This window comes from Antrostomus carolinensis, unplaced genomic scaffold, assembly GCF_000700745.2.
Source record: "Antrostomus carolinensis isolate BGI_N321 unplaced genomic scaffold, ASM70074v2 scaffold34, whole genome shotgun sequence".
Classification (NCBI taxonomy): domain Eukaryota; kingdom Metazoa; phylum Chordata; class Aves; order Caprimulgiformes; family Caprimulgidae; genus Antrostomus; species Antrostomus carolinensis.
The window spans coordinates 3,502-23,073 of NW_010311173.1; the positions used below are offsets into that span (position 1 = coordinate 3,502).

General features: G+C 36.7%; 1 protein-coding gene across 1 annotated transcript in view; it reads right to left on the bottom strand.

Annotated features, from left to right (window-relative positions):
• Positions 1 to 3,426: 3,426 nt before the first annotated feature.
• Positions 3,427 to 19,572, bottom strand: part of LNPEP (leucyl and cystinyl aminopeptidase) — a 36,994-nt gene continuing 20,848 nt past the window's right edge. The window contains exons 8-17 of the mRNA XM_010166627.2: positions 19,357 to 19,488; positions 14,535 to 14,695; positions 11,995 to 12,083; positions 10,040 to 10,220; positions 9,145 to 9,301; positions 7,622 to 7,806; positions 6,798 to 6,959; positions 5,834 to 5,974; positions 4,788 to 4,869; positions 3,427 to 3,841 (exon numbers count right to left, since the gene is read on the bottom strand). Coding sequence (XP_010164929.1) covers positions 3,710 to 3,841; positions 4,788 to 4,869; positions 5,834 to 5,974; positions 6,798 to 6,959; positions 7,622 to 7,806; positions 9,145 to 9,301; positions 10,040 to 10,220; positions 11,995 to 12,083; positions 14,535 to 14,695; positions 19,357 to 19,488 — 1,422 coding nt within the window. The 3' untranslated portion in view covers positions 3,427 to 3,709. The remainder of the gene's footprint in view (positions 3,842 to 4,787; positions 4,870 to 5,833; positions 5,975 to 6,797; positions 6,960 to 7,621; positions 7,807 to 9,144; positions 9,302 to 10,039; positions 10,221 to 11,994; positions 12,084 to 14,534; positions 14,696 to 19,356; positions 19,489 to 19,572) is intronic.

The window sequence follows — 19,572 nt, forward strand, 5'->3', positions numbered from 1 at the left end:
CTTGAAAGACTGTCCTGATGGGTGGAAGCCAAAGCTATGGATTAAATGAACTCAATACATATTCTGGAGAGATGGCCCATAAACTAAGGGAACAATAGCTGGGACAGAGCTAGGTTTCTTTTAGGTAGCTAGAATAGTGCTGTGTTTTGGTTTCAGCATGGGATTTGGTATGAGAACGCTGATAACATACCAGTGTTTTCAATTGTTGCTGGCAGTTGAAGGACTTCATGTTTTGCTAGTCTGCAGGTGCAAGGTCTGAAGGGGCAGGGGACAAGGAATATGAAAATTAGTACGCCAAACTGGCATTTGGATATGCCAATGAGATAATTCCATATCATATGGAACAGGTTGCCCAGAGAAGCTGTGGATGCCCACTCCCTGGAAGTGTTCAAGGCCAAGACTGGATGAGGCTTTGAGCAACCTGGTCTGGTGGAAGGTGTCCCTGCTGATGGCAGGGGGGTTGGAACTAGACAATCTTTAAGGTCCCTTCCAGCCTATACCACTGTATTATTCTATGATTCTCGATAACGTCATGTTCAGAATAAGTCTTGGGTTCTGGGGCTCTCGCTTCAGCTCTCACTCTTCCAGGACCATGGCTGCAGTTTTGGGGATTGCCACTCCTCCAGGATCATTATCCAAGAACGGGCCAGGCCTGGTTGGCAGTGGTGAGTAATTGTACTATATATCACTCATTTGTATATTTTATTCTTACTATTACCATTATTATTTTAAGTTTATTTTATTTCAATGATTAAATTGTTCTTATCTCAACCTATGAGTCTCCTTACCCTTACAACTCCAATTCTCTCCTATTCCCTGGGTGGAGGGGAGAGTGAGGGAGCAGCTGTGTTGGCTGCTAAACTGCAATAGTTTACAATTTTTGCTAGCCAAGTAAACAGCCAATGCTGCTGTTTTATAAATTAAATTGTTCAATTTTAATTACTCTGTGACAAATTTTTAAATCCATTAATTTAACTCTAAGTCAAACTTACCTTCCTTCAGAATTTATGGTAGCTGAAATTAACTTAGTTTAATTAAAATAGTACAACTTTTAATTGTTAGTGCTTTCACTGTATTTTAGAACTGATCATATAATTGGATAATGATAAGAGAACAACAGGTCTGAATCTGTTTGCATGAATCAACAAAAGGTGCATTGGTAGTGAAATGAATAGAACAGATTTCCAGATAAAAAGGTAAGTTTACTCTTGCATATATAGGCTATACCTCAAAAATGGCCTTTTTAACTGCTTTTGAAATAGGTGTACATTGTACAGTAGGTATTTTGTCTTTCTAATGTCATATGTTAGGGTTTTAGATCCTTTTCTTTAAAAGACTCAAGATCTGTCTCACAAGGTTTTTCACAAGAGTAGAAGAACAAATCATTAAAAGCTAAATGAGAAGCTTTCCTAAAGCTAGCACTACAGAGAGACCAATGTTCACAAATTATACTGTGATACAGAATTATCAGGCAAGGCAAAAATAGTGTTACACAAATGAAATGGCTGACATATCCATTAATTGCAGACTCTCTACAAGAGATGAAATTCAAAATTCTCTCTACAAGAGATGAAATTCAAAATCAGTAGCTGAAAAGGCACAAATCACAGTCAGTCTAAAAAATGAACCAACCTATAAAAATGCAATTTTGTGCAGTTGCTCAGAGATCAATCCAGAAAGTCAGATAAAGTCAAATGACTAATGATGAGATTCTTAAAAAGGTCTAATAAATTCAGAGTAAAAGTTCCAGGGTGTATTAGCTTAACTTGACTGGCAGCCAAACACCACACAGCCGCTCGCTCATGTCCCTGCACTTCCCCTCCACCCAGGGAACAGGGGAGAGAACTGGAGGCATAAAGGTAAGGAGACTCATAGGTTGACAGAAGAACACTTTAATAATTGGAATAAAATAAAATTAAAATAACAATGATAATAAGAATGATGATAATAATAATAACTTTATATATATATATATGTGTGTGTGTGTGTATATACATATACACATACACACTTATAAATAAGTGATGCACATACTGACAGCAATCCCAGAGAGTGAAAATGAACCCTGAACCCAAAACTGCTATCCTGGAAGAGCGAGCCTCAGTGATGAGAGAATCCCCCACCTTTCTGAACAACCCTCATTAATATAATGGACATGACCTTATATGATATGGAATATCTCACTGGCATATCCAAATGCCACTTTTGGGTTTTGCTGATTACTACAGTTTTCCCCCCAGTCCTTTGCACTTGCAGACTAGCAAAACACAAAGTCCTTGGACTTCCAGCAACAACTAAGAACATTAGTATGTTATCAACATTCTTCTCATAACAAATCCCCTACTGAAACCAAAACACAGTGCTATCCTAGCTATGACCATGAAAATTAACCCTGTCCTAGCCTGTAGGACACAGGGTCACATCTGTATTTCTGGAAATCCCATCTTTAAAATACTTGGTTTTGCTATCTGTTTTTTTCCCTTCTGTACTACCAACCAGCCACTTTATACAGCAAAGTCTATACTATTAGCATGAGATATTATTCTTTTTTGTGCATGTGTAATTCCTAAAGAATACTGTGAAAAAAATAATCCAAAGTGAAATAAAATGGGAACCTTATTTATTTCTCCTCTAACTGGTGTACTTCATAAAATCCACTACTTAGGTAGGTATCTGAAGTATGATTTTAGAATCATAGAATGGTTTGGGTTGGAAGGGACCTTAAAGATCATCTAGTTCCAATCCCTCTGCCATTAGCAGGGACACCTTCCACTAGACCAGGTTGCTCAAAGCCTCATCCAACCTGGCCTTGAACACTTCCAGGGTGGGGGCATCCACAACTTCCTTGGGCAACCTGTTCCAGTGTCTGACCACCCTCACAGGAAAGAATTTCTTCCTAATATCTAATCTAAACCTCCCCTCTTTCAGCTTAAACCCATTACCCCTCGTTTTGTCACTAACTGCCCTTATGAAAAGTCCCTCCCCAGTTTTCTTGTAGCCCCTTCAGGGACTGGAAGGCCGCTATAAGATCTCCCCAGAGCCTTCTCTTCTCCAGGCTGAACAGCCCCAACTCTCTCAGCCTGTCCTCACAGGAGAGGTGCTCCAGCCCTCAGATCATCCTCGTGGCCTCCTCTGGACTTGTTCTAGCTGCCCCAGGTCTCTCTTGTGTTGGGGGCTCCAGAACTGGACAGAGTATTCCAGGTGGGGCCTTACGAGAGCGGAGTAGAGGGGGAAGAGTGGAGTAGAGGGGTAGATGTTTCACAACATCTTCTATATCTGAAAATCTGGAAACCACTTACAGTTTTGCATTAAAAAAATCTACTGCTTAACTGCCTGCAAAGAAGTTAACAGTCCATAGTCACTCTTCCTTTCTTTCTGACCGTAACTGTCAATATTGACCCACTGCTAATAAACTACAACACAACACCAAATGAAAGGGCACAGGTTTCAAATATAAAATTACATTTAATCATTTGTGCAGATGTTTGGTCTACAGGTGAAAACAGTTTCAGAATAAATACTTACATCTTGCTCAGAAATGCTCCAAGGAAAACAAAAATTTATCTAAGACATGCCCTGAGCTATCTAGACTCCTTAATAGTGCAAACAATGTTGCCATGATGCCTGGTTTCACTTGGCTTTTGCAAAAGAAACACGGCAACTGCCTACAGAGCTCCTAAATGGCTGACACACCACAGCACTACACACACTACAGCAGTTTTCGTAGCTTTGCTAAGTTCTTCTCCATCCACTGGATATTGAGCTTAATTGTGTCAATTGCCTCTTTTACACAACGCAGTTGAGAAATCTTCTCTGATTTTGACTCAAAAAATGACTTCACCTGCACAGCGAAAGAAAGAAAAACAAAATTTTAACTAAAAACAATACTAGCCACACAAATAGGTTCAGAAGCAAAGGCTATGTTGCAGGAAATACATTCCTGTCAAAAATTTGTATCTATGTAGTAAGTAAACCTCTCAAAGAAGTTCCTAAAATGCAAGGAAAGCATTTTTCATGGGAATTGCAGCAATAACTCATTTGATTTTAATAAATTATTTTGCCAGTAAACAGACATTCATTCATCATAGTCATCACAGAGCAATCACAGAGCACTCAAAGTTTTTGAAAAGGAGTTTCATTCTGTGACAAAGATCTGATTGTTGCAAGCAAGTCTCTTCAGTGCTCTGGAATGACCACCATAATCAACTTATCATTATAACTGTCAGTGCTAACACTTAAAATACTATAGATCAAACCATAAACAACCATCTCTACCAAAAGCCATCTTGACACATTCTCTTCTAGGTCTTGTTAGGGAAGACAACAGAAATTTCTAATAGCTATTAATCAGATTTTAACTGATACTCAACCTCCACAATAACTCCTTGTCATTGCTGACAGCAAAATAGCATAAAGCAATTTTTATGGTGCTCCATCACATTCCAGAGATGCAGAAAGCACAGCTTGTTTACAAAATCTAGACCAAAATGCCATCTAGAACAAATCACTATTTTGGGAAACAGTGTGTTCCAGTGAACAGGAAAACAAAACAGTATAACAGATAACTGGGTTCAACTACATATGCAAGTCATCCACAGACTCAGTATGTAATCTACAACTTGTTTATGTATATACTTCCCATGTGTGAAATAGGGAAAGCAAGTGCTGTATATCCTTGCAGAAGGGCCTCAAAGACAGAAATAACATGTGTTTTTCTCATCCCTCAACTAAATGAAAACAGCATTGGCACTATGAAATACCCCTTTCTGGTAGATTAAGCCACCAACCTCAAGTAGATGAGCCTTTGTTGCAAACTGAGAAGTTGACCAACTAATTATATTCTGGATAGTATATGAGCCTAGGTGAAACCTGAAATACAAAGAAGTTGTTTTTAACTAGCAGCCACTTTAAGATGCAGGTTCAGTATATGTACACATTCTTATTTCTAAATTTTTTTTGTTTTAGTAGTTGGAAATTATTAAAAGCATTTAAATTCAAGTTTACATATCTCATTTTTAAAAAGACACAAAGTCTTGTAAGTCCAAGCTTCTAGTTCCTTAATCTTTCTAAAAGATTTAACTTCAGAGCAAAAGACATAAAATTTTCAAACTTCTATCACAGCTCAAATAGTAAAGAACTGAGGACACCACACACTGAATACCAGGACCTTTATTTGTGATATGTATTCCAAAACTCTACATTAACTGAATTTGCAACCAGATTTCAAGAAAAGCCATTTTGTAATATTGGTTATTAAGAGCTTGCTAGAGTGCAAACTTTCATCTGGAAGAAGCTTTTTTAGCAATGTGAAACTGTTCCAAATCAAAGCTATGATTTAGAAATATAGTTTTCCATGTACTGTTAGGTTTTTGAAGACTTGCAGGCCAGCTCTCCTGCTGGGTACCTTTCAAGGCCAGTTAAGGAGAACATGTATTTCTAAAGCAAGTGGGCCTTTTTGGTTATTTGGTTATGGAACTGCTGTAAAAAGACAGAAAAATATAAATTCCCTGGGTCTGATTTTGAATGCATTTGATCCATCCTGCATCTGCAGCAATCATCTTCGAGACGTATCCTTTTAACAGAAATTCAAATCAAGAATTTTTAGGATGACTATGAGGCTCTAGGAGTCTCCAAAGTCTCACCAACTATTGGTGAGACTTCAAAGTTTATGTTCCAAGTTATTTTTGTAAAATCAGATTTTAAAACGGGATTTACAATTTTAATACAAATAATCTTATACGAGTCTGACTATTTAATAACTTGCCATTGGAAGAAACAAACGGTTGCTTTTTCCACTGTGAGTCCGAAATTTCAGTTACATCAAAAGCCTTACTTTCGTGTAAGCTTTTCCCAGTTCTCTTTGACAAAGTCCCAGGCCAGCAAGTATCCAGGCAAACTCTGGCTAACAGTTGCTATGATATGTGAAAACTCCTGTGCCCTGATGACTTCTCCTTCAAGGCTGTTCTGCATTAACCTAAAAGACAAAGCATATGAAAAGGGATAGGAAAAAACATCTATTCATATCTTCACATAATTCTCCTGATGCTCCTGAATTAGATGGAAAAAATTATATAATAGATCAAACAACATGCAACTTCTGGTATCTGGAACACACCAATGCTCTATTTTACAACCACTGTACTTATTTGGCCTTAGTTTCCAAGTACCAGAGTGACCTTAGCTCTAAACCAAGTACTTGAATTCTCATTGTTGTTGGAAAAGATTAAGTAAATTCTAATAACTTGTAAAAGAAAACATGATACATTGAAAAGTTGAGGGAGGAAAGCTGTAACAAGAATCACCTAGCAGAACAAACTTGGTATCCTCCATGCATTACTGTGATTTGGTCTGTAGAGAGCTGTTGGAGCATAATATAAGGCCAAAATATCACCCGAAGAAAGAAAGAAACAAAACAAAACAAACCCCAAACAGTTATTATCTTGGTTATAACAACACATCAATCTCAAGACTCCATAAAACAATCTGCAATTTTGTTTGCTTTACCACAAAATCTGCAATTTTGTAATACCAGTAGAGTAAAGCCTTTAAATTCAATTTTTTTTCTCTCTGTGCATATTCAGAATTTGTCCTTTTCAGCTACTCTGCTATGTAAACTATTTTTAAGTGAAAATTACCAGGTTCTTCATGTTTATGGAAGCCTGTACAAAACACGTAGATAGATTTTCTTTAGCAATCAGATTTTTTTTTTCAACAATACAAAAAAATAACACATTTTTTCAGAGAAGATCTTAATGCTTTTCATTTACACAGCATACAACTTTTTGGCTCCTTCATACCACATCAGCTTTCTGACATCTTCTGTGCTGGCCAAGGCTTCAATCATTTTGCTTTTCTCTGTTTCAGAAACTGAAGAGGAATACATCTTTAGGAGGAATTCCCAGCCATCACTAGATTTGGCTCCAGCTGTAAATATGGCTTTCATAACATCACTAGGAAGACTAGGGAAAAACAAAACAGACAACAACAAAAAAAAACAACAAAACAAACAAAAAAGGGGGACATAAAAATACTCATCTGAGAAAAGAAGAAAAGTCACAAAATGAAAGGATTAGCTTGAAAGAGATGCCTCTTTTGAGCAATTTAATTCTGTAGCAATTGTGAATTTGTGGGACTGAATTCATGCCAGTCTAATATTTTAAGTCACTGGGGAAAAAGCAAATCATATTAGTCGCCTGAAAGCACTGTAAATTGTACAAAAATCTGAGTAATTTTCTGTGTCTCAAAATGCACATAAATCCAGAGCAGAATGAATTCTGCAACATAAAAAGTATGCTTTGATGGTGATGCTAAGTAATCCTCCTTGAGCATGAAGCTTAGGAAATGCAGATAGGAGCAATTTGTGGCTGGTTTTGCAGCCAGGCTTAATGAAACTGCAGAGGAAGTCTTAAATTCTAGAACAGTTTTTCCCCCACATCTTAAAACAGTAATTACTTCTACAAGAGGAACAGTACAAGACAGAATGAAGTGCTTTATCAATATTCAGTTGTTGGTGGGTTTTTTTGTTTGGTTGTTTTGTTTGTTGTTTTTCCCCAAAACTACGGTGGCAAGGAAACAGGAAAACAGATGGATAAAAGAAGTGGAAGCCCAGTTTTTGTGATACCTCATTGTTCCATTTGACTTCATCCATTTCTCAAATATCTCAGTGGCATTTGTTCTACACTTTCTCAAATCATGGCTGCAAGCAAAAGTTAGCAGTGTTGACCGGAGCTCTCGTTGAGACAGGGTCCCATCATCTGTCCAACACTGTTGATCGATTTTATCTCCAAGCAGGTGCTCTATTCTATGCTAAAGGAGGAAAAAATATTAACAATAGATAATTCTTCCCAACAGGACTTTCTATATACAAAATTGGTTTTAAAAAAGGCAAGAATGTTAAGTTTTAGAACATGGAAGCTAAACATAGTAGTTTTTCATCTAGCTATTTCAATTTATATACACCATATCTTATCTGTGTGAATAAATATCAGATAACGCATAGATCTGAAAGATGGGACAGGTCTACCTCTTAAATTGCACATGAAAACTGAAAACTACTTTTCAAGCTACAGTTCAGACTTGTACAGCTTTTAACTCCATCAAGTGACAGTTAATACACCTTAGTTTAGCAAAAAACCCCCAACCTTTATCTATAGGCTGAACATCCTTCACATTTGTAGTTTTGTAGCTTGCTAAAATAAAAGGACAGCTAGGTGCCTGACCAGCTACCACATTTCAGCTGAAACACTTGACCTTAAATATAACCGCATAGACACTGCACTGCAAACCATAGCTTAGGCTGTTTATCACAGTAGACATGTAAAACCTTTGAATAAATACTAAATAAGGAAAACTATTATAGTAATGGTTTTCTTGTTTCTTGTAAGTTTTCTTAAGCACTCACTAATTACCCTTACCCAGTATAAAGAAAAATATCTGCTATTTTACCTAATCATTTAATAATTTTCCTTCTACATAAAATCCCTTTGCTGACATTCTACAATGTAAAGCAGCAAGGAATATTTTTAATCCTGTAGATTGAATATAGGGAGGAGGCTTCATAAGAAGAAGGTAAACAGAGAAATTAAAGAAATTTCCTTAGCAATAACTGAGGCTACAATGTTGATTTCATTTCTAAGTCTGCAGCACTGTATCATGCTAAACTATCGTACAGCTGGAATGAGACAATGATAACTATTCATTTGTTCCTATTTTTACATAAAATAGTATTGTTTTTTCTACACTGCCTCTATACAAAGCAATTAGATCTATCATCTCCATCCACTCTAATAACTTTGGAAATAACTTTTCTGTACTTGAAAAATGTCATGGACATTTTAATTCCATATCTGTACTACATTGACCTTTATAGTCACTATAGCAAATCCTCAGACACCACTGTGCTCTCACTGCATTATACTCCCTACAAAACATAGCAAGGAGGGTGGGAGGCCATGGAGAAAGTAAAAAAAAAAAAATTAGCATTTCAGTAAGAGATCATTACTACTTAACTTATCTAGAATTCCCATCCAACTTAGTGAGATTACTGAATATGTTTAACAGCCAACACTCAATAAAATAATGTGCCTATATAGAACATTACAGCTAATTATGTCAAGTTACAATTTACAGAAAACAAAGACATACCATGACTCGTGCTGCCAGTTGTTGTTCACCCTTTTTCTCTAAAAGGCTGTATATAAGACTCAGCTGAAACAAAGCTTGAGTGAGTGGTGCAGTGCTGCTCTCTTTCTTAAGGTAATCAATCAGCTGGAAGGCCTTTTCCAGAGACTCTTTTCCTAGACTACAGGTTAATGAACATAAAGATTAAAATGGCTTCCAGAACAAAAACACTTAAGATCAGAAGCGATGAACTGATACTCTTCATTACATTAACATAGGGATACGTGAACAGAGGGAGTAGCATAAGAAGCACTTTAAATGTAGAAATTTTTATATTGTTACTAACGTTCCTAAGACAGCAACAAAGCAACAGTGGCCACTAACATGCCTTAAATTAACAAAAATTAAAATAGGTAAGGAAGTGCGACAATAATATCTGAAAATATTTATCATAAATGAAGGTACTCAGGCACAGGAAGCAGCTGTCAAAGAGGCTATCCAGAATGCTCAGCCTCACCTGCTCTGATGGCAGTGGTGAAAGACAAGAGAGGGAGTCAGTAAAAATTTGAGAGGCAAATAGCTTACTTCTCTGAAGTGTAGCAATCATTGACAGAGTACAGAAAAACAGTCTGCTAGGCATTATCAGACACCAAAGAACACAGTGTCTCCCAGAAGCTATCATGTGACTCTTTTTAATGAGAATAAATGGATACTGCTATATAGAATAGGGAGATAATATCTAACAGTGGTACAGAAGCACCAGTGAAATAACTTTAAAAAAGTATTAGTGAATGGTGAAGTTTCAATAGGCTAATGAATTAAAACTTCTCTGAAGCAGTCTTCTCTAGAATCTAAGTCTGATCTTTTTTGACTTATATAAAACTTTAAACACTTATGTTTTCCAGTGTAAAAGTCTTACCCTACAAGGCTGAAGATATTGTTGATCAAATTAGCTCTGTCTTTGGCACTCAAAGCAGTGTGGTTTTTTTTCAACAGATCAATCAGTGTTTTCCAGTCTTCGGCATAGTGTACTATGTAATAGCCATTCATGTCCACATTAAATTTTATCCATTCCACCTCTTCTGGAAGTTCAATGACAGCTAATGGACAGAAAATCAGTGAGCAGCAGAAACAAACATTTAGCAACTGTTCATTCAAATCCAAATCCAAATGTATCAAGTAGACTGGTTCCAGAGAATCAATAAATCTTTTTACACACAGTAGTTCCCCCTACTATGATGAAGGAGTAGCCAGTACAAAGGTTCCACAAGAAGGCTCCAAAAGTACAGGTTGTACCTCTTCCTCCATCTGATTGGATGAACAGTATCACAATCTGTCTCAAGTTGTATCTACGCAGTTAATTACTTAGTGCATTAATCTTCTCCTTCTGTCCAGTTCTCCCTTCAAACAAACCGTCTCCTCTCTGCTCACTTCATATGCTCATATATATATATATCTAAGGAATAGTTAGATACATCATATAAAGAAATAAGAGAAATAGAGACGGCATTAAGTAGATGAAAGGCCACGCTCTGGTTTCAAAGTCAACTAGATACAAGAAAAGGGGCTTTGGGGAAAAAAGTTATTCTTTCAGTTGATTCTATAACTACCGCCAAAAATGTCGTTTTGCATAGCACCTACAATGCCCTTGAAATTTAGTAAATATTCTACCCTAAACTTTTTTGTACATCTCTCCTACTCTCATATCCTCCACATCCAAATTTCTACAGTGAGTACGGATGAATATGAGACCACCAACAGGGTCATTTAAGGTGACACAAAAATCATGAAACTAGGCTACTTACCTATTAGTTCTAGTACGATCAAGAACATATTAAGTTAGACAGCTCTGTTCTTCCATTCTGATAATTCACAACATTTTTTTCTAAAACTCCATCTCAAATGAAAAAGGCCAGGAATAACTCGAAGGCTTTGTAAAATCAATTTCAGAATGACATAAATAATAATTTTTATTTTAACTATACTACCTCTAAAGTAATTTTAGAGGGCTGGCAGTTCATAAAAATCAGTAAAAATGTCACAGATCAGCTCTAAGAATTTGATTTTAAATTTGTATAGTTTTATTTTTAAAAGTAGAGGTATGAGATAGATTTATGAATTAAAAATAATCACTAGTCAAATGCACTAAATAGTAACTCTAACTGAGGAGAAGAAAATACATCAGCAGACATAAGGGAATGAGTCACACCAGCTTCAATAAAATGCAAAAACCTACTAACGTCAATGAAGAGATATAGGCAAAGTTATTTTAGCACAATATTACATAAAAATGTGTAGTAATTCTTCAATTGGTAAGGAAAAAACCCAGGGCTGAATAAAAAAATCCCACAGACTAGCAATTTAGGATTCAAACTAGCCACTGCAGCAAAAGCAGAAAGTTCATGTAAAAAGATCTAAAGGTTTCAAGTTCTACAACAGTATTCTCAAAAAATTAAATCTGTACCAGACGCAACATTTTCTTCTACCATTAAAGAAAATAAATAATATTTCAGTGGAAAGTTACTTCCTCACATTTCAGCACACTGGCAGAGCAGTTCTCTAACTACTCACTCTCTAAAGGACATGCAGTTTGAGAGATTTTGTGCGTGCACTGGGATGAAAAGAGTACAGGCTTTTACAAATTCCAAACCTCTGCTTCTGCCACAGTTTCTACCATTTACTGTACAATATAATGCTATAGGGAACCAGCTTTCTAATGATGACACCACCAGTAGTGCTTGGCTCCAGATCCCTGAAATTATTTTGTACTACGTGTGCCTTCAACTTCACATCCTATGCAAGAGTGGGCTCAGAAACATCAGAAACAATCTGTAACACTTAAGTAACTTCCTACTGAAATTTTGAGTCACATACCTGACTTTTGGTCCAGTAAATACGCGTTAGTACAATGGGTAAAGTTGCAGCTACTAGTTATGTAGGTGAGAGGAATATACCACAGATAACTGGAAAGGAAAGCAAATGTTTACTGACATGTAATTTATGTTTACTAACATGTAATACATGTATTCTTTGTCTTGAAATTGTTTGTTTAGTTTTGTTTTTTTAATTTAAGCATTTCAATATACTAGTAGTATTAGAAACACTACATGCTGTGAAAAATAATAAAGTATAAATCTCAGTTGTATAATCAGAATATGATAAAAGAACACATGTACAGCAATTATTTTTTTATTGCCACCATGTTGAGGAGTGTGAAAATTTTGTAGAATCACAGAATGGTTAGGTTGGAAGGGGCCTTTAAAGATCATCTAGTCCAACCCCCCTGCAATGAGCAGGGACATCTTCAACCAGATCATGTTGCTCAGAGCCCTACACAGCCTGACCTTGAATGTTTCCAGGCATGGGACATCCACAAGCTTGCTGGGCAACCTGATCCAGCATTCCACCACCCTAATAATAAAAAATTTTCTTCCTTGTATCTAGTCTGAATCTTCTCTCTTTTACATAAAACCATTACTTGTCCTACTGCTGTCCTACTGGGGCAGAATCACCCCCCTCAACCTGCTGACCATGCTTCTTCTTCTGATGCAGTCCAGGATACAGTTGGCCCTCTGGGCTGTGAACACACATTGCTGGCTCATGTCCAGCTTTTCATCTACCAGTTCCAGAAAGTCCTTCTCCACAGGGCTACTCTAAATGCCTTCATCCTCCAGCCTGCATTGATACTGGGGATTACCCCGACCCAGGTGCAGGACCTTGCACTTGGCCTTGTTGAAACTCATGAGGTTCACATGGGCCCACTTCTCAAGCTTGTCCAGGTCCTTCTGAACAGCATCCCATCCCTCAGGCATGTCAACCACATCATTCAGCTTGGTGTCATCTCCAAATTTGCCGAGGGTGCACTTGATTCCACTGTCTATGATAAAGATATTAAACAGTACTGGTCCCAATACAGAACCTTGAGCAACACCATGCTAAATAGCTTGTTCCAGCATGCTAAATAGCTTGTCCAAAGTCATATGGATAGGAAATCTCTGGTTGTATCAGAAGTCCAGCCATTATTTATTTTGCTTCAGTCCAATATTCTGTCTTCCTCAGATTTTACAAGTTTTATTATTTATTTTAAAAATAATTTACGTTTATTCAATACAAGACTCAAATTCCAAATCTTAGTAATAGAAATCATAATTGATTGTATAGCACAAAGGCTGTCTCAAGTGAACTGCAAGCTGGAATAATAAGCGCTAAGGTGGCTAATGATGATAGGGACTTGACTATTTAGCGAAAATATAACTTGAAGTGAGATAAAACAAGTTGCACATGTGTTCCAATTTTGACAGGGACCTCTTCTGTGTATGACGCACACAGAGCACTCGTCTTCAAAAGCTTTTCATGCGCTCCCAGAATTGACATCAACTAGAAACAGAAGAATAATTAAGCCTAACAGTCCTCGCCTTCTTCTCTTACTTTTCATCCACACTTCACTTTCCTTCCTCCACATAACAAAAATAAAACAAAGCCCTGTAAATTCCAGCATTTCAAGAGGCAAATTCCTTTCACAGGCCTGATTCTGCAAAATAATGCAAAGGTCTCAGTTCCTATTAAGACTTCACACAACTGAATAAACCCACCAAAATCTCAAAAGGACCCAAACTTTCCTATTTTGGTTTATTACAAAATACAGTAAGGTTCAAAATACAACACATATTTGCAGCAAATTAATTTTTACAATTAGCAACTGCCACATCTTTGCTTCTTCAGCAATTGTGTATGTACTTCCTTTCAGATTTTGGTACAATGGCTATTGCCTCTCATATTCAGCCATTCTTTGTCATGCATTAATGTCATTTTAAAATTTTTAAGCAAGAAAGCTTTTTGAGTCTAGCTTCTCTATTTTCCTTTAACAAAGCCCAAGTTATACACTGAATTTTGGCAGGAAGGAGCAGAGGCTCTAAAACTAGGACACACGCATCTATGGCCCCTGCAAACTTCTGCAATCTGTCATTCAACTTCTCATTAACAATACAAAACTTTCTGATCTGCAAACTTCTGCAATCTGTCATTCCACAACTTCTCATTAACAATACAAAACTTTCTGAAATTAAAAGAAAACTTCACCTGTGAGATCTGCCTTTTGGTATGAAAGAACTTGAATAATTCATTCTACTATTTACTGTGACTCATCATCTCAAGCTTAAAAGCTTCAGGAAAGGATGCAAAAAAGAAACTCAGCTTACAAAGGACACCACAGATTTTTACCAGCTGCTTCGGTGGAAACAGACATGGATCTTCAGGCAGATATTAACGTGTGGATCTCTGTAGCAAATTCTCTATTACTACCTGCCTTCAAAGAAAATACTACAACAGCTGAATACAAGTGAGAAAGATGTAGAAGATACAAGAAAAATATCTGCAGGTAGATTTTAATGAATAAAAAGTATTAAGAAAGTAACCTTGCATCCGATGTCCAATTTTCTGGTTCCACACAATATGAAAATTTCTCTTGTTGGACAGAAATAATCTTTCCTTTTCGGACAACAGTGACTAAAGGAAATCCTTTATGCAGAATCCAAGTTTTCATCAACTTTTTTACATCTAATGTTCCATTAGTAATCTGTAAAAAACAATCATAACAAGGAAATGGTAAATGGAGAACATTTTTAAACCTTCCTCCTTAACTTACAAAGTAAGTAGTAGCATGATTCTGCACCTGTAAACAATCACTTGGATGCCGAGTTTGTACATATCTTTTTACCATTTAGGGGAGCAAGTGGTTTTTATTTTCTTAAGTTGAAGGAATCCTAGCCAAACAGTGAAAAGGCAAACTGGAAATATCAGGTAGGTCGAACTGGTATGTCATGAAATTGTAGAGGAGAATGCTACAGAAAACAAGGATGTGATAAGATTCCAAGCTTCCCGCTACCCTTTCTCTTTCCTTATTGGTATTCTGATATTATGTGGATATTTCAGATTATTCTTTTAATTCTGAAATTAATATTAGGAATTGAATTAAAGCATTGATGTTTGTACAACAAAAACAACATATTGTTTATATTAAGTGCTCTTTTTTTTTTTTTCCTTTTTTTTTCTTTTCACCTTCCCAGCCTTTGCATGGTTTAACCTCCAGCCTCTTCTAATCTTTCAGAAACTGTACTACAGCATCCCCACTGAGGGACAAGTTCTTTATAATGCGTACATAACACTGCCTCTTTATTAGCAGAAATGATCATTCAACCTGAAAAAGACAGTATGTCCCCTAACTTTTGAAAATACGTTTCAGGTTGAGCCATCAGGAACATAAGGAAATTAATAAATCATTATTCAAGTTGAATATAACTTTTATCAACCTACACTGTGTCTTTCTTTAGTTTACCTCATCAGCAACTTACTGCCCGCTGTTCTATGTTCAAGCCAACAATAACATGTACAGTTTACCCTCATGGGAAAACACTATATTATTTATGTAGAGAATGAACATAAATTTTAAATAGGGGTTTCAATTCCAGGGAAGCAATTCTCTATCAAAAGTTTAAAGTTTATAGAATTTCAAGTCTAATTTTTTAAATTATTATTTATTTTTACATATTCCCCAAACCCCCTCTTGGCTATATCTTCTTCCTCTGTCTTGTTATCACAAACTATCATTGTTGCTACTTGGTACTACTATGTTACATTATACAATCCCTTCACAAGTTGCCCAAGACGTACTGAATGCATGCTCTCACTTTCTTTTGCCACTATCTTTTCCTCCCCGTTACACTTTGAAAACACTAAGTAATCTGTAAAATCAATGCCAGACAGACAAAAAAAACACCCCAAGACAAACCAAAACACTTAAAACCCAAAATGTGAGGAATGTTAAGAGATGAGGAAGCTAATTAAGTCTAACACTTGCACCTTGGCAACTTGCTTATTTCACATCTCAATCTTTCTGTGCTAACATCATTGTTAGGACAGGGAGAAAGATTTGTGTCTCATCTGTACAGACATGAGTAAATTTGAAATTTGCTCTACTGAAATAATTCTATTCCAAAACAGAACCCTTCCCAATCACCTGAAATTAAACCAATTTATTAGAAATTATAGGTTCATAGTTTCATTATAGCAAAAATTTATTTACATTAATTGTTTTTATTGACATATCTTCTTTGAGCAGCAGCTCCTAACTCCAATGAAAGAATGCATGACAATGACTTAAACCTTCTTCCCTCTAGGCAGGGTATACAAAACATTTGCTTCCTGTGTTACAGATTTTTCATTTAATTCACACGTAGTTTTCTCATCTTCAATCCAACTATTGTCTATTTCCACAAAGATGATTAAGACTTAGGAAATGATTGTGCATTTTGATGTATGCATGGCAAAAAATTATGATCCAATTAAAAGCCACTTTTATGGCTGGAATTTTCAAAGATATTCAGCCTAGATATAATTAATGGGAACAAAAGGAAAAAGAGACAGTTAATTTGCTGAATATCATAGATTTGTTTTTACTATTACCATAAATATGGGGAAAAACTGAAAGGATACCAAAGATCTCAACACATGATAATACTAATGATTTAACTGTAATAAGGGAAACTCAGAGAAACAAATAATATCTAAAATGGAGAAGAATCAAGAAGTCTAGACAGAGATATAGCCTCTTGTATTATGAAGATAAAAATTTGAAATAAACTTTTATCAGATCTGGGCACTAGCTGGAGTCCAAGAGCACTAATAATGGTATCAGTCAACTCAAAGATCAGATAGGCACCCAATAGTTAGTGTGAGGTACTCAGATTCATCTAGTTAATATAATTTTAATTATTCAGACACCTACTGGGGAAAATACTATTGAGCAAAGACTTTCCATCAAGATTATAGAATGGATAAATTTTTGATACCAAGGGTAGAGAAAGTAGTCAGTGATGCAGCTTGTCGAGATTTGACTGTTAACCAATAGAGTCTGGCTGAGAAACTGAAGGTGAAAGACCATGAGAAAGCAAGAGAAACTAAGAATTCAAGATACAAAAAGAAAAATGTTAAGACAGAAAGATTACCAAAATAAAGGAAAATGGACACAAGGACAGTACATTCCAGTAAATTCAGAGAGGCAATAGGTGAAAATTAGTGGAAATAAAGTAGTGCAGAAAATGTAGTACCTTCTCAGGGAAGCAAAATAATAAAAGCCCAAATGTAAACTAACTCATTGCAATACCAGCTCAGCCCAGCTATACCATAAGTCTTTGGAAAAAGGGAATATGAAAATGTATGAAAGTGCAGGCTATGTGAAAACCTAAAATTCACAGCATTAACTCTTAGATGTAAAAAAACCCACAAAACAAACCAAAGACTCAGGGACAAAATCAGGTGCAGCCAGAAATGGACACAGAAGAAAAGGCAAATGTAAGCAGCTTCAGAAATCATCCAGTTGGTGGGTTCCTCCATACAGAAGGCAACTTCTGGCAGATAATACTGTTAAATACCCGGTGTCAGCAGCAATTTGGTAACTATTAAATTGGAACTAAATACAAAGGATTGTTTCTCATTAAAATAGGAAATATACACTGAGTTCTGACACTAGATGTTACTAAGTTGGTTGCATGTGATTCACTTAACAATAGTAATACAGGTGGGTGAAGCAGTCTCAGAGTTGCTAACAATTACTTTTAACTCTGAAAAGATGATGATTGAGGTTCCAAAAGACTGGAGAAAAAGGTCTGATGAGTTTGCAGAAAATCTGAACTTGCACAATGGATGAACAGTAGGGTTATAATAAAAAAGTTCTTTTCTGAGCCAGGGAGACAGATTAAGCAAGTAATCTACAGTTTTGAGAATGACTCTTTTCCCGTAACTCTAGTAACAGTTAAAACCTGCATCTAGTAACAGTTAAGCCCTCACATTAATTGTGAGGCATGTATGTGGTCTCCCTAGCCACTCTATATACTACCATCTCCCTGTGGTACGTTCTCTATGTGATGGTTGGTCAGGAGGCTCCATTTTGCAGAGGCTGAGGAGAGGAAGGTCTGTTTTGCACTCTAAAAATCACTATACAAACCAGAAGAGTTGTCTCTTATAAGAGTCAGTCTGATATCAGTAATAATCCATCACTAGCTGACAAACTATTGACTGTGTATGACTAAACACACAAATTTACAGCCACCTGTGAGAGCTGACAACATTTAACAGCAGCTCCAGCTCTGCAGAAGTTCAAATACCGTAAGGTAGATACCAAGAATCAAAAGTAAACATTACGTTAGTATCTTGCCTAGCACTCAGCATTTCAGAGACTTTAATACACACTATGCAGTACACACACACACAGAGGAAAATCTGTTCCCTTCACTTACACAACCACCTTGACATCCACCTTGACACACTCAGCAGCTTTCTTGTTGGGATCACTCTCTCTTGCACTCACTCACTCACTCTCTCATACACTCTCTCCTTCTTGCACACTCTTCACCTTGCACTCTCCCTCCCACTCTCCACCCTTTATATGCTCTCTCCCTTGCACTCACACCCACACCCCTTCCTTACTCTTTCCTGCTCCTTCACCCTCTCCCTCCCCCTTTACCTCATGTTGGTTTTCACCCTCCTTCACATGTACCCTCTCAGCCCAGCTCCCACAGGCTTGCCATCTCATGCCCTTCCTCTCTCCTGCCCATGTCCTTGCTTTCTTGCACCCTTGCTTTCTCTCCCAAAACCCACTTCAGTCAGACACAAACTTACCATTTGAGAGCTGCTGAACTAAATCGTCCCCTGCAATCTTTTCTGTTCCATACAATTCCAGCACTGCTTGTTGAAACAGAAGCTATCACTGAAACACAGTTAGACTAGTAGAGAGTATCTCAAGACCTCTGCAGTAGACTGATTCAGCTATTCTTTGAAAGTATTGTCCTGCATCTAGGATGATTATTTTTACTCTTGATTCAGCTATTCTTTGAAAGTAAAGTTTTGTCCTGCATCTAGGATGATTATTTTTACTCTGGTTTTAACACACTAACAATGCAACTCTAGAGAGGATATGTACATACTGATGTGTCCATACATGTGAATATGCATGGTAGTGCATACACACTTTCAGCTTTTTTTTGGGATGATACTCAATGGAGTCCTAGAAGCCACAGGAATTTCAGTATCTGTATGACAGAACTTAGGACCATGATGAGCAAGAACTACAGAGTATTAACCTGTAGTGTATTATTTTTTTCATAAACAAGGCAATAAACCAAAATTTACAAAAACCTTAGAAAAGTGAAAAAACAAGAACAGTGTATCAAAGACAGGTACCTCATTCATGCTGTCCCACAAGTCATCGCTCTGGGCAGATCCATAGTTGTGATTATGCAAGTATACCTCAATGCCAGCTTGGAAAACATCCTTAGTGAGATAGTGCTTCAGCATCAAGAGAAGTGAAGCCCCCTTTAGGAAGAAAAAAACAGAAAAAGAATCAGTAAATTAAAGTTATAGAACTTGTTGAAGCACCATATATATATATATTATAGC